The sequence below is a fragment of the Canis lupus genome, chromosome 19, assembly GCF_011100685.1.
Source record: "Canis lupus familiaris isolate Mischka breed German Shepherd chromosome 19, alternate assembly UU_Cfam_GSD_1.0, whole genome shotgun sequence".
Classification (NCBI taxonomy): Eukaryota; Metazoa; Chordata; class Mammalia; order Carnivora; family Canidae; genus Canis; species Canis lupus.
In genome coordinates, this window is record NC_049240.1 from 25,047,780 (window position 1) to 25,061,276 (window position 13,497).

The window sequence follows — 13,497 nt, forward strand, 5'->3', positions numbered from 1 at the left end:
CCAGAGTCTATATTTTGACCTGACTTAAAATTCCTTAATTTTTCTACTCTAGCGGAACTCAGTATCTACTTTTCATGCAAATATACCCTCAAATTATTAAAAAAAAAATCTGTTGATAAGAGATATACACATACAGACACACAAACTCATAAATTATACTCAGGATTTTCTATTTTCACTGCATGCATCAGAAAATAGTTGCTCTGGATACTTTTGAAGTAATGGTTTAAGTCCCAATTTAAATATAAATAGGAAAACAATATCACCACCATGAAAGCCCGGCTTTTCCTCTGTCGTGGGTGGCAGCCAGCTTTCACAGACACAGAATCACAGTTTCCTGGAGGTCTATTTCTACTGCCTGGTCCATTTCTACTGCTTCTATAGCTATGTCTTTATGCTTTCTCCAGAAACTTTACATCTATGGACACTTCCTCAGTTTTTTTTTTCTTTTTTAAGATTTTATTTATTTATTCATGAGAGACACAGAGAGAGAGGCAGAGACACAGGCAGAGGGAGAAGCAGGCTCCATGCAGGGAGCCCGTTGCGGGACTTGATCCTGAATCCCAGGATCACGCCCTGAGTCAAAGGCAGACACTGAACTTCTGAGCCACCCAGGCATCCCTTCCTCAGTTTTGTGAAGCAAGGAGTGTCTGTGGGGCTGGATGCGGGGATATCTCAATTTCCAACATGTGGAGCCACATCTGCCTGGGCACAGATACCCTACCCCTCTCTGGATCCCTGTCCTCTCCCTGGGACTCAGGTCTGCCACTGGCAAAACCATCCACTACTTCCCCCTAGCCCGCCTTGTTCCCTTTGAGCCTGGGTACCTCTGTGGGCCCCATCCAGCCGTATCACATTTCTTGAAGTTGCCTGAACCTATCAAAGCCTCTCATATCTCTGCTCTTCTGCAACACTGAACTCTTAATGAAAACAGTTCTCCCTCCCTTCCTACCTTCCATGACTTCTCACAGTTGAAGACCCCACCTTATGGGGTGGGGGGCTTCCTGGATCCCTCTGGCTGGGGATGGAGATACTTATGGCTGGGGTCCCACAGCTGCCCTTAGCCATTGTGCTCCCTGTCCTGGTTGGTTTATGGCCTATATGCATCTTGCCTCAGTCTCTTGCAGTCCCCACCCTCACCCACCACCACCACCACCAAAGGAGTGGCCCTTATGGCAGGGTGGTTCTATAGAGTCAGCTCACTTCCGGCCTAGGTGCTAGCTCTGGAAGAAGGGGTACTGGCAAGACCTACAGAGACAAGATGTCTTATTTCAGGAGGTGGGCTGTGGGTCCTGGCAGGATTTCAAGGGACTGGAGGTGAGGGAAAGAGATGAGAACATTACATTTTGACCTATAGCATGAGCAAATGTAAGATGGCAAATGTGAACCTAGTGGGCTCCAGGGTCAGGGCACAACAACCTGGTTGAAGTTTGACATCCTCCCTGCATGCTCAGATGGGGGAACAGATTCACAAGGGGGAGCCTACAACCTTAGCATCAGAACCAGGACTCGAGTCCAGGTTCTGGGATACTGGTCCTTAGCTCTGGTCCCAGACTTGCTTCTTTTCAGCACCCAGGGTTTGACCTGCTGACCAGGGCTCTGGTGCTGGCAGTGGCTGAAAAGCTGTTGGATAGGTCCCATCAGAGCAGAGCCTGATCCAAGGACAAGAGTCTGGGAGTACCAGTGAGGAAGGGCACAAGGTTGAGGGGAAAGGGAAGAGCTGTGCCTGGAGGACTCAGAAGTTCCATTTAATCTGGCAGCCTTGGGTTCAGACAAGGAAAAGGACATAGGGATGGAGGAGGAGGAGGCAAACCCCTGCCCTCCCTCCCCTCCTCCACTCCACTACCAGAGGCAGAGTCAAGGAAGTGTCATTGCTAGCAGTACCAGATTCACCGGGGACCTGGGTGTTCCTAGGGTGGGCATCTTGGCCAGGATGGAGAAAGCTCTGCTGTTAATGTGATTTGAAGTCTGTTTTCTGATGTCTGTTCCTCTGCCAGTCCCTGAGCTATGAGCTGGCCTCTCATCGTCTCTGTTCAATACCTGGACATAGGGACCCAAGCCATCTCTGTCTTCATCTCTGGTGCTGGAAGTAGATGAGGCCAGACTGAGCCTGTGGAGATACCACTGCTGGAGCCAGAGCAGTAGGAGAGGGGCACTTCAGGACAGGAAGGGTGGTGGGCCAGCAGAGGGAGGGTGAAAAGAGGGAATGAGCCCCTTTATGACAGTATCGGGAGGATCTCAGTGCCAGCTGTGTCTTTCCAGGCAGGAAGCAGATGCTACAGCCCATCAGAATGGGAGGAAGGTGTTTTACTGAAAAGTATTTGCAAGGCATGGGTATAGGGAAACCACAAGACAGAGTGTGGTCTCTTTGCCACATAACTGCTACCACCCCAGATTGGAGGGGGTCAGGGAAAGGACAGTTACTGGAACTCAGAGATGAGATAGCTTCCTGACAGCAACTGGGTGATCTCTGTTCAGAACACTGAACTGCTGAGTTCCTGCTGAGAGAGAAGAAGCAGGGCATTTCAACCCGGACCTTCTGTATGCCCTTGTGTCTGTCCCTCTGAACTCCTGCTGGCTGAACCTAACCAGGAGCAGAGAGCAGGAGGGCCATGTTGGCTGTCTATACAGATCAGGGAGCATAGTGGCCCATGGTGGGGAGAAGGTCTACAGAGAGACAAGTAGAGCTATGGGTGGAGGCCACCTTGTGGAGCTTTGCTGCCACTATGTCCTGGGCCCCTGTTCCTGGGTGTGTGCTCACATTAAGGGGGGTTGGGGTCTCCTGAGCCCCAGCCTTGAATCCACTCTGCTCTGGATGTCAGACCCTGGGAATCAGAGTTGGGGCCTCTAACCTTGCTACTTGCAGCTTTTCCTCCTCGGGAGACCTACATTCTGGCAGGGGTCTCCTTTCCCAGCACCTTTTCTGCTTCCTTTCTCTTCTCACGCCAGAAAATGTACCATCTGGGCCAGGAAACAGGGTGGAGATGGATCAGTTAAGGAGTAGGTGTGTCTTCCTTGGGGATACTGGGGCTTGGAGAGTCACTCACCCACTTCCAGCTATGGCTGCCAGAAGCAGAATAATGCCAAGGCTTACAACCCACGTGACGGTACTCCTGGTCCTGTCTGGGGTGTAAAAGGGGTAGCCAGGTTTTTGGGGAGTAATGAGAGCCATCTGAGCCCAGAGAGGCTACATTCTTTCCTCCTTTTATTTGTCCATTCAGTCATTTGTTTGCAAACACTGATTACCTACTGTGTGCCTGGCATATATTTAGAGACAAGTGAAACATGGTCCCTGCTCCCTAGGAGGTCGACAAACAATTATGGTGTGGTGTCCAAGGGAAGAAGAGCAGGAGAGAACAGAGGAAAAGTTGCCAGGAGGAAGGCTGATGAGCCTCATGGGGTGAGAGCTGGTCAGGGAAACCTTCTTAGGAAAGAGACTTCTGGCTGGACTTTGAAAGACAAGTATAAATTCAATTCCAGTCCCACAGTCAAGCACAAAACTGTGCTCCAGGCAGAGGACACCGAATGTTTAAGGATAGAAGCATGAAGCTGTATGTATGTATGTGCAGCATGTCAGAAGCTCAGTGTGGCTGGGGAAGAGTCAGGGGGCAAGTGATCAGGAGCTATTCACACAAGGCCTTCTGAAGAGGTGGGCTTTATCTGGTGGGCAATTGGGCTACAAATAGTAAGTGTCATAAGTAGATTTTCTCCTTGAGGAAGTTCTTTGGTTGTTGAGTAAGATGTGGCCAAGAAGGGGCACAGAAGCCAGTTGAGAGATGCTGGCATAATCTAGATGAGAAGTGAGGATGTCTGAAGAATAATGGTGGATATTGCAATGAAAATATGGCAACACATTTAAGAATTGTTTAGGAAGATTTGGTGATTGCATGTATTGCATATGAGGGAGGAAATTTCCTAGTTTAGGAGGCTTAGGGCTTAAGGTTGCCATTTGCTGAGAGAGGCCCTGATAGAAGAGCAGATTGGGGATGGGAGAGTTGAGTTTGAAATATGCTTACAAGCATGTTGGCTTTGAGGACCAGGGGGACTTCCAAGGGAGATGTCCTAGGGGCAGGTGGCTTTATATCACTGAAGATGGACATACAGCATTAAGAAATCCCAGGAGGTGCTATGTTCTCTGGTGAGGATGGAGAGCAAGGAGAGCTTGGGGTTTGGCAGAGGAGGAAGATAATCCAGAGAGAGACAGCAATGACCCAGCAAGGAATGGGTGCAGGCTGGAGGCAGGATGGCTGGCTGCCACTGACCTGGGCAGAGAGTGGGGTCTTTGCAGATAAGGGAATGTATCTTGCAGTTGGCACAGTTGATAACTTCTAGTGTGGAGTGTAGGTCTGTGAGAAGAGATCGGCAGCAGCCTTAGCCAAGGCCATGTGCCCCTAACCTCTCATCCCCTCCCCCTGCTCCCATGTCCCCATACATACTCACCACAGGTCTTGTTGCAGGCTGCCCAGGAGGGTGAGATGGTAGAGAAACTGAGGTGCTGGGGGAGGCAGACAGAGCTAGGAAGGGTTGGGGTATCATCAAGAAAGGGAGCTGGGAAAAGGTACGAACAGACACCCAGTATGTGGGCAAGGGTAAGGATTCCTGGGGAGGGACATGACAGGGACTGCAGACTGCACTCTGCTCCCCTCAGTCCTGGGTGAGGTGAAGGGATGGGTGGTGGGCAGGGGCCAGCTCCATCTCTCACCCCTCTCCTTCAGCTCTTCAGATATCTTATTCAGCCTGTCAGTAAACACCTGTTTCTGGATACGAATCTCTTCCAGAAGTGATGGTTTATCTGAGTAGAAGAGAAGGGTACTCTCATCACCCACATTTTAGAGGTGGAAACAATTATGTAACTCAAGGTAGGGAATCCAAGCCAGTTCTTCAAACAGAAGCTGCATAGAGAATACAGATGCTGGGTCTCTTGCCACTCTTCCCCACACATCCCCACCCCAAGACAGCAAGCCCTCTGGGAGTGCCTTGGGGAACTGGACTTTGTCAACACAGGCCTGGGGCTTCCTCACCATCTCGAAACTTCTTGATGGTTTCATCTATATGATTGAATAATTTGGCTGTTGCTTCCTCCATATGGTCCTGATCTGAGAATGGGATGTGGGGTGAAGGGCAGTTGGAGGTATAAGATCCCAGCCTTGGTAAAGGGGCCAGCCTTGATCCCTGGTGTCTAGGCTGTGCCTCACCAAGATATTGGGGTTCTAGGAAGACACGATCTCTCTTCAGGAATAGGGAGTGGACACTTTGGGAGAGCTCTGCAGGTGGCCCTGGGGTGCCCCAAAGGATCTGCAGATCATAGTCTATCAATGGGGGCAGTTCTGGCCAGCAGTGGAGGCAGCTTTTCCCATTGGTGGGGGGCAGGAGACACCCAAGCAGGAGAAGCAGCATCTTCTGGGGTCTTCCCTCTGTGTCCTTAACACCCTGCCTAGCAGTTCCACACGGAATGATGATACTCCTTCCCCCTGGAAACCACATTCTCTTTACAGAACAAAGTAAATTCTGCAGGGTAAAGTGAAGGCCAGTTATGGTACAAAACTAGTCTTTGGTGTCAGACCCAATTCAAGGCTTCAATATCTTCCTCTGAAGATGAGGTCACTGATGTACTCAGGGAGGATGTGAGGATCAGAGAAATGGCTGTGCAGTGTTGTGGCTGATGGTCAGCTCTCCTGATAGCATTTACCATGTAAGAAATAGTTCAACAGGCTGAAATTTGAGAGGTTAGGAGGGAGTAGCACAGAGAGAGGATTAGTTGTGTAAAGAACCTGAATCACTTTTCCACATAGAGATGGTCAGCCAAGGGGGAGCTTATGGAACATACATCTTTTTTGTGGCACATATAAACTAGCCACTGTCTTGTGCCTGTCCAGGCCAGAGGGACTTAGCTATTCTTATCACAGTATAGACAGGCTGTAGACAGAATTCCAGCCTGTGCTTGGATGTACAGAGAGAGAAGTCATCTTTGGGTCAGTAGTTCTTATGTGCAATGTGCATTGAAGAAAAGCAAACTCCTTACGCTTGAGTAAAGAAAAAGCCAGTGGGATATTTGTCACTGCTTAGCTGGTAAGCTTTGTCCTTCCATGCCATGCTTCCAACCAGCTTCTGAATACCTTGGGCTGGATTATGAGCAGCTGAAAGCCACCAGGCATTTGAAGAATACTTCTTACATGAATAATAAACTAAACACCCCCCCCCCACCACAAACACAAAACAATAGCAGGAATTCAAAACAAAAGTGATTAAAAATAGCAGGAAAAAGAAAGGGTACAAAGATATGGGGGGGAAGCAGAAGAAAACTTAGAACTTAAATAAATTATTGCTTTCTCCAGACAAGAAGAGGCTGCTATGTAAAGGAAAAATAGAATAAGAAAGAGTTATTGGAGATTAAAAATATGATAGCAGGAATTTAAAAAATTCCATAGAAGACAAAGTTTCAGATATCTCCCAGACAGAGGTACAGAAAGAAAGAAAGAGACAAGAAATAAGAATGAAAAGTTAACATTAAAGAACCAATCCATGAAGTCCAATATTTAGCTAATACAAATTTCAGAAAGAAAGGACAGAGAAAATCAAGGGGAAATTATTTATGATAGAAATTGAGTAGGAAGTGTATACAGAGAAGAATTTTATCTTATCGGGAGAGGTGTTTGGAGGATGGGCATCAAGATTTGCCCGAAGAAATAGCAGTTGAATTGGTAAATTCTGTCAGATGGGCTCTGAGATGAGAGTGTGATTCTGAGTACTGTACAGCTGTTCCTTTCCCAATGATTTGGGATAGTTTCAGGGTTAAGGAATTAGCATACTTTTTTCTACTCAGGGCATGCTCTGGCTCTGGAAAGGAAGGCCCTGATTCTCTGGAGTCAGGGCTGGGAAAAGCAGTGGTCCCTCCCCTGATACCCTGGATAGCATGCAAGCCAGAAGCTTCCAATGCTTGTCATCACTTGTGAGGGAGCTCTGCCCAGCCTGTATGAGAACAGAGGATTGACAGGAATGATACAAGGAAGACATTTTATAAAGACCTGAGTTTCCATATTGAAGGGGCCCACTGAGTTGGTATCCAGGGCTAGGAATAAGAAAAAACACACCAAAGCACAGAGCAAAAATACACCATGTACAATAATCAGAATGACTTCAGGCTTCTCATGAGAGCAATATAGGAAAGTAGTAGACAATGGAGAAATACTTTCATATTCTGAGAAAAATATATCCATTTTAGAACTCCATACTGAGGGAAAACATCAGTCAAGGAGGAAGAAGACTATTTCAGCTAGATAATGAATGTTTAAAATTAACTTCTATTACCTCTTCTCAGAAAACTATTGGAGGATGTGCTCCAACTAAATGAGCAAAGCAAGCAAGCAAGATAATAACACGGAATTCAGGAAACGGAGAATCTAGCCTTGCAGACAGGTGAGGAGAACTTCTGTAGTGACTGTTGAGGGACACCCCAGAATGATAAGCAGTCTAAACTATTTGGCTCTCCTTGGGTGAAGAAGGGCCTGGAGCAGGTTGCTTTGGTCAGCCTCCTCTAGGCACTGGGTTTCTTTTCTGATTTGCTTAGGTCTCATTTGCCCTCTTCTGCTTTTCCCTTGCAGAAATAGTCTTTTCTCAAAATAGAGGTGGTGATGTTTAATACTCAGGCTTTTATTTTGAAGATAAAATAATCAGAGTAGGTCTTTAGAGTGCTTTGGCATCAGGCTATCAGGAAACCCCTGCTTACATAAAGGGAACATTCTGTAAGATGCAGCCATACTTGGTGGAGTTCTACCCTGAGGTTTGGGACTAAAGCCCTAGAGTGTGCTGCATCTTTCTTTCCCTTAGTTTATGCTTGTCCTCTGGGAAACTTGAGGGTAAGATTCAGGTGTCACTTTGTTCTTGGCCCAATACCATCTCAATTCATCCTCACATCCCAGTGTCGGTCAACTAAAGTGGTACCAACATTTTGGAATGGTGTTAAACGTAGAATCTCAGAGACCACAGATTTGGGAGCTTTTAATCCAACCCACTGCCTATGGCTGGCAACTCTTTGCCTATTCATTTTGCCTTGATTTCTCCTTTTCTTTTTTAAAACTTTTTTTTTTTAAGATTTTATTTATTTATTCATGAGAGACACACACACAGAGGCAGAGACACAGGCAGAGGGAGAAGCAGGCTCCATGCAGGGAGCCCGATGCGGTACTCAATTCCGGGACTCCAGGATCACGCCTTGGGTCAAAGGCAGGCGCTAAACCACTGAGCCACCCAGGGGTCCCCTCTCCTCTTACTTCTAATTTAATTCAATAATATGTTGTATACCTGGAATGAATTAGGAACTTGAGCTGAATTAGAAGTCCAAATAATAAAGGCAGTCTTTTCCATTGCTAGGCATCTTGGGGGTATCAGAACCTTCTGTATTCTGAGATCACCTTTATCTTGTGCTTCCTACAATGTGGGCATGTTTCATAACCCTGAGACAGGATACAGAACAGCTTATCCAGTTTTTGAAGACAGAAATCAAGCTGCTTCTTTTGAGGCCAAACATCTTTTCTTTGGCCCAACAATTTTTTTTTAGGTTCCCATCTTAGAATATGATTATATGTCTCCTCCTCATTCTGATTACTTTCCTTTTAAACTATTATTCTCTGACTTTGGCAGGATAGAATTTGCAACTGGATCATCTTTGACATTCGTAAAATTTGTTTGATACCCTCCTATTTCCATTACACTATAGATTTCCCCACATATTGCTTCATAACAAATTGCCATAATATTAGTGGCCTAAAACAATACCCATTTATCATTTCATGGTGTCTTATAGGTCAGAAATTTGGGCACAGCTCACCTGGATTTTTTACTCTGGGTCTCTCAAGGCTGAAATGCTGATGTTGCAGAGTTGACCCTTGGACAACACGGGTTTGAACTGTGTTTGAATATATAAACATAATTTTTTTCAATTATATTATTGAACTACATTATATATTATATACTATATATATAATTTATATACATTATATATAGTATTATATATTATACTATATATAATGTATATAATGTACTTTCTCTTCTTTATGATTTCTTAACATTTTCTTTTCTATAACTTATTGTAAGAATAAGGTATGTAATACATATAGTATACAAAGTATGTGTTAACCAACTATTTATATTATTGGTCAGGCTTCAGGTCAACAGTAGGGTACTAGTAGTTATATTTTTGGGGAGATAAAAGTTACGTGTGGATTTTCCATTGTTTGGAAGGGGGCAGTGACTCTAATCTCTGTATTGTTCAAGGGTCAAATGTATATCATAACCTAATCACAGGAGTGAAATCCTTTATTTTCACAGCACTGCCTTATGTTATGGACACCAGGGGATAAGAATACTGGGTATCATCACAGAATTCTGCCTACTACACCTCTAAATCCCAAATATTTACTCTTTGGAACTATGATGATGTCACCTGCCCCTCCCTTCACATAATTAGTCACCAACTTGGGTTATGAAACTATGCCTCTCCAGAGCCCCTTACTTTTAAAATAAATTAGTTGGAAGCATAGCTGCAATGCAGTTAGTTAAGGGCACCATGGGTTAAGGGCACCATCCTTCATTAGACTGACCTCACTTCAGACACCAGTCACGGGTTCTGGGTCCCAGGCTGTCTTAGCTTCTAACGACTTGGTTACAAATAAGGGGGTTCCCACTATCAACCCTGGTTTCATAATTTGCTAAAAAGACTCACAAAACTCAGGAAAGTGCTATACTTATGATTATAGCTTTATTATAAAAGATGCAAATAGGGAACAGCCAAATGAAGAGACAAATAGGAAGGTCACAAACACAAAGCTTCTGTGTCTTCAGGACACATCACCCACCCTGGTACATTCCTCCTCCAGGAACCTCACTTGAGTTTCAGTGTCCACAATTTTTATTGGAGTTTCATTATATAGACATTGAATCATTGGCTTGTAGTTGAAGTCAACATCTATCTCCCTCATCCTCCCAGAGTTTGGGTTGATATTACCTGGGTCAAAATCCTAGCACTCTAAACACATGGTCTTTCTGGCCGGGCCAGACCATATCCTAAATCATCACTTTAGCATAAAGTCAGCTGTAAGCCCACCATAAGTAGCAAAGACACTCCTATCACTCAGAAATTACAAGGATTTAGAGGTTACCTCCTGGGAACCAGGGAGAAAGGCCAGCCCCATTCTTTACTATACAAAAATAGCACATTACTAATTAATATTTTAGCTTGAATAGACCTGAATCTAGGCTTTGTAATGTTCTGAGGTCTGTTGGAACCGACTAAGAGGTCGGTTCCAACAAGCTTTTTATTCACAGGTACTGAGTTGTGGGGATAGTAGCAGTGAGAGATCTAGGCACAAGTGGGACATTATAAGGGCATCTATTTTCATAAAGTGCACAACCAGATTAGCTCAGTTGGTCAGCAAAACTATCTTAGAGGTTATTGGCTTATAAATCCAGTGCAGTTGTTACAGGGAAGCTTGATTGAAGGGTGTTTGATAAATCCATGAGGTTGGTGTCTGCATGGTCAATGCCTTTACAAAAGGTTGGATTTCGTTGTTTGATTTTTTTAATGAAAAAAATTAGAAAAAAATTCTCACTAGATGACCCATCATAAATGAAATATTCATTTCATTTTCTTTCTGGTTAAAACTCATGTCTTGAAATGCTTTGTTGTATCTACTTAGAATGATCAATGGTGATGCCTAGGGGGATTTCTCCTGCAGAACTTGTTGGTAGAGAACATTAAAATTACATGAAGCCTCTCATGTAATTTTAATGACCATCAAAAGAATTTTGATTAGAATTGAGAGGAATTTAAAGTAAGATGTTTCTTCTGGGAAAGGCTGAGGCCATGGTCCTTCCATTCAAGGAGGCAGGGTCAAGCATCTACAGGACATTTCCCCATCCACCACTGTTTCTGATTAGAGACAGTAGCTGCACAATCAAGCATCAAGAAAAGAGGGTCTGCAAGACAAGCACTCCTGATCATCTTCTTACTGCTTCTAGAAAATCATTCAGAGCTAGAGATGGGCATGGGCTTAATGGGGCTTAGTGACCCATGTGTTCTTCCCAGGAGGAGTGAGTGGAGGCCCAGGATGGGAACTGACAAAGCTTCAAGTGTAGCCCTGTGCTTTCCAGATCAATATTACCACCCTACACTCACACCATCTATCTCTCAAGTTTTCATTTTATGCTCACTGAACTCCTGTATCCATAAAGCCTATTCAGGGTTCTCCATCTCACAGTGATTTCCACATCATCTGATCCCTCTGAGGGCCATGTCTAAGTTTTTCATTAGGTAATTAGTTGTGTGCTGATTTGGGACACATTTTTTGCTATTTATTTAAAATGGTATTAAAATTCAGCATAAGCCATGCTCCACCAGACCTTACCAGCCTGCATTTATTTATTTATTTATTTATTTATTTATTTACTTACTTACTTACTTACTTACCAGTCTGCTTTAAATATAGGGTCACAATCACAATAATATTTCTCCAGGTCATCTCCTTTTCACAAGGTCTTAACTCTGATGGCTCTCCTGCTGTCAGTAGTTTGGACAGTCCTCAGGATGTCCCCCCATGGCTTCAAGCACAGTTCATGCAGCTGGCATGAAGTGTCTGCTCCTTTCTCTGGAAGTGAGCTCCCCATTGCCACTCTCTACACACAGTGTTCTCAGCTTCTTCTTCCCTACTTTGGATGCACTGGGTTCTGACTCCTTGCTGAGATCCTAGAACTCTCCTGATTGTCCTTATAAGACCCCAACTACTGCTCCATAGAAGAAGGGGAAATGGCTCTTATTCAGCCGTGAGTTCAAAGCAGAATGTCTGTGTTTAAAGCTCTGGGAATAATTCTGATATTACTTGCTTTCTTCTAATGCTTATATGTAGTAGCCCTTGATACAAGCTTGCTCATCTCCTCTCTTTGTTCCTTTCAGTAAGTTCTTTCTTATAAGGCTCTTTGAAAAAAAGAATGGGGTCTTTCCAGAAGTCTCAAAGATAGATCTGAATTCTAAGGTAAATGTGACAGGTAGAAACAATGGCTGCATTTATGCTAGTCATAAAGGGTCTTGATGGGACAAGTCTCCAGTTCCTAAATGGGGTATTTGTTTTCTCTGGGGAAGCAGGAGAAGAGATAGAGGATCTCCAGGTATGGGATGACTACAGCCTCCATGGCTCTGTGGTTTTTGGTGCTTGCATAGAGCAGAATAAAGCCTTTGGCTGTTGGAAGGCCATGGCTATCCTGAGGACTAGAATGTCTTCTATCTGATAAGGTGGCCATTGAGGCTGTTATGGTGTACACCTGAAATCAGGAGCATGGGCTAATGCCAGGAATGTTGGACATCTTTGAAAGACATGGAGAATCCATGTCAACAAGAGATTCTGGTATCACAGGTCTATGCAAAGAGCACTAAACACAGACTTATTCATCAATAGGGGAACAATATAGCCATAAGACCAAAGGTGGGTACACATAACTAAGGGATCTGTAAGAAGGAATTAGAGGGGTCAGTCGGAGCAGGAAACCAGAGTGGTGGTGGCCTGCTCCTGCCTGAAAGTCCTTAGTCCTGGGAACTTCAATACAGAGGAGTTTTGGGTCTCCAAATGGACTCATTATGCAAACCCTGTCAGCCCACTGAGGGTCACAAGCTTAGGTTCCTGAATAGATGGACATCATGGCCACTGCCATTCACTACCATCTAAGAAGCAGTAGACATGGGGTGAAGGGGGATCAACTGGGTTTACTGTGGTATTTCCTCCTTGTGGAAATGAGAAAACAGGGGGAATAAATGTGCATGCAGTCTTTTCCTGAGCTGGATCTGGGTTTGATATCTTGCTTTGACATTTCCCTGTTGTAGTATTTTGGGATGGTTTCTTCACATCCCTGATCCTTGGTATCCTAAAATGGGGATAATTAAAGCACCATCTCCTGGGGCTTTTGTGAATATGTATGTCAAGTGCTTAACATAATGTAGCTGTTCAATATCTTTTAAGTCCTTACCCTTCTCTTTGGATGAACCTGAATGCAAATGGATCTTGTTGCCAAATAATAATAACTAAGCACTGTGAAGTGTGTGCTGCATACTAGGAATGGCACTTAATCATAACAGACACCTTAAGACATGCACAATCAATGGGTATCCCTCTGCTAGAGAACAGTGTGCTAAGGTACCAGAGGATAGGCTTTGTCCAGTTGGGAACTGCATAGCCATGTGGCAACCCAGGCGCGCTTATGCACACACACACGCACACAGCGTTTGTACATACTTGGGTATGTTTCTTACCTAAGGGTTAGCCAGTACAGATCAATAGCTGACTGCCATTGACATTTGCATCTGAGAAGTAGTCATTTAAGCACTCATGCCTGCAGGACACTGAAAAAATGATTCCTCTGGGACCAGAGCAAAGGATCTAGCCAGCACTGAAGGCTGTGCATGGTGGGGCCATTGTGGGTGGGTGCTGGACAAGACTTCTTAAGACCAGGGAG

At 44.7% G+C, this 13,497-nt stretch overlaps 1 protein-coding gene and 1 long non-coding RNA gene across 10 annotated transcripts in view; one reads left to right on the forward strand and one right to left on the reverse strand.

Annotated features, from left to right (window-relative positions):
- Window positions 1-500: 500 nt before the first annotated feature.
- Window positions 501-5,442, reverse strand: TEX51 (testis expressed 51). 9 transcript variants are annotated; one of them, XM_038564520.1, is made up of 8 exons: window positions 5,196-5,442; window positions 5,022-5,096; window positions 4,703-4,792; window positions 4,441-4,548; window positions 4,263-4,346; window positions 3,048-3,123; window positions 2,853-2,961; window positions 1,948-2,083 (listed from the first exon to the last, which is right to left on the reverse strand). In XM_038564520.1, exons 1-7 carry the CDS (start codon window positions 5,395-5,397, stop codon window positions 2,886-2,888), a joined length of 711 nt encoding a protein of 236 aa, XP_038420448.1. In that variant the 5' UTR covers window positions 5,398-5,442; the 3' UTR covers window positions 1,948-2,083; window positions 2,853-2,885. The 9 variants fall into 9 exon arrangements, with proteins under 9 accessions (XP_038420444.1, XP_038420443.1, XP_038420445.1 ...); XM_038564521.1 differs by having other exon boundaries at window positions 2,065-2,110; XM_038564523.1 differs by lacking the exon at window positions 1,948-2,083 and adding an exon at window positions 2,290-2,501 and having other exon boundaries at window positions 4,441-4,458.
- A 65-nt stretch (window positions 5,443-5,507) lies between these two features.
- Window positions 5,508-13,497, forward strand: part of LOC111091054 — a 34,288-nt gene continuing 26,298 nt past the window's right edge. Inside the window, exons 1-2 of the long non-coding RNA XR_005373780.1 lie at window positions 5,508-5,692; window positions 7,319-7,416. This is a non-coding gene — a long non-coding RNA (uncharacterized LOC111091054). The remainder of the gene's footprint in view (window positions 5,693-7,318; window positions 7,417-13,497) is intronic.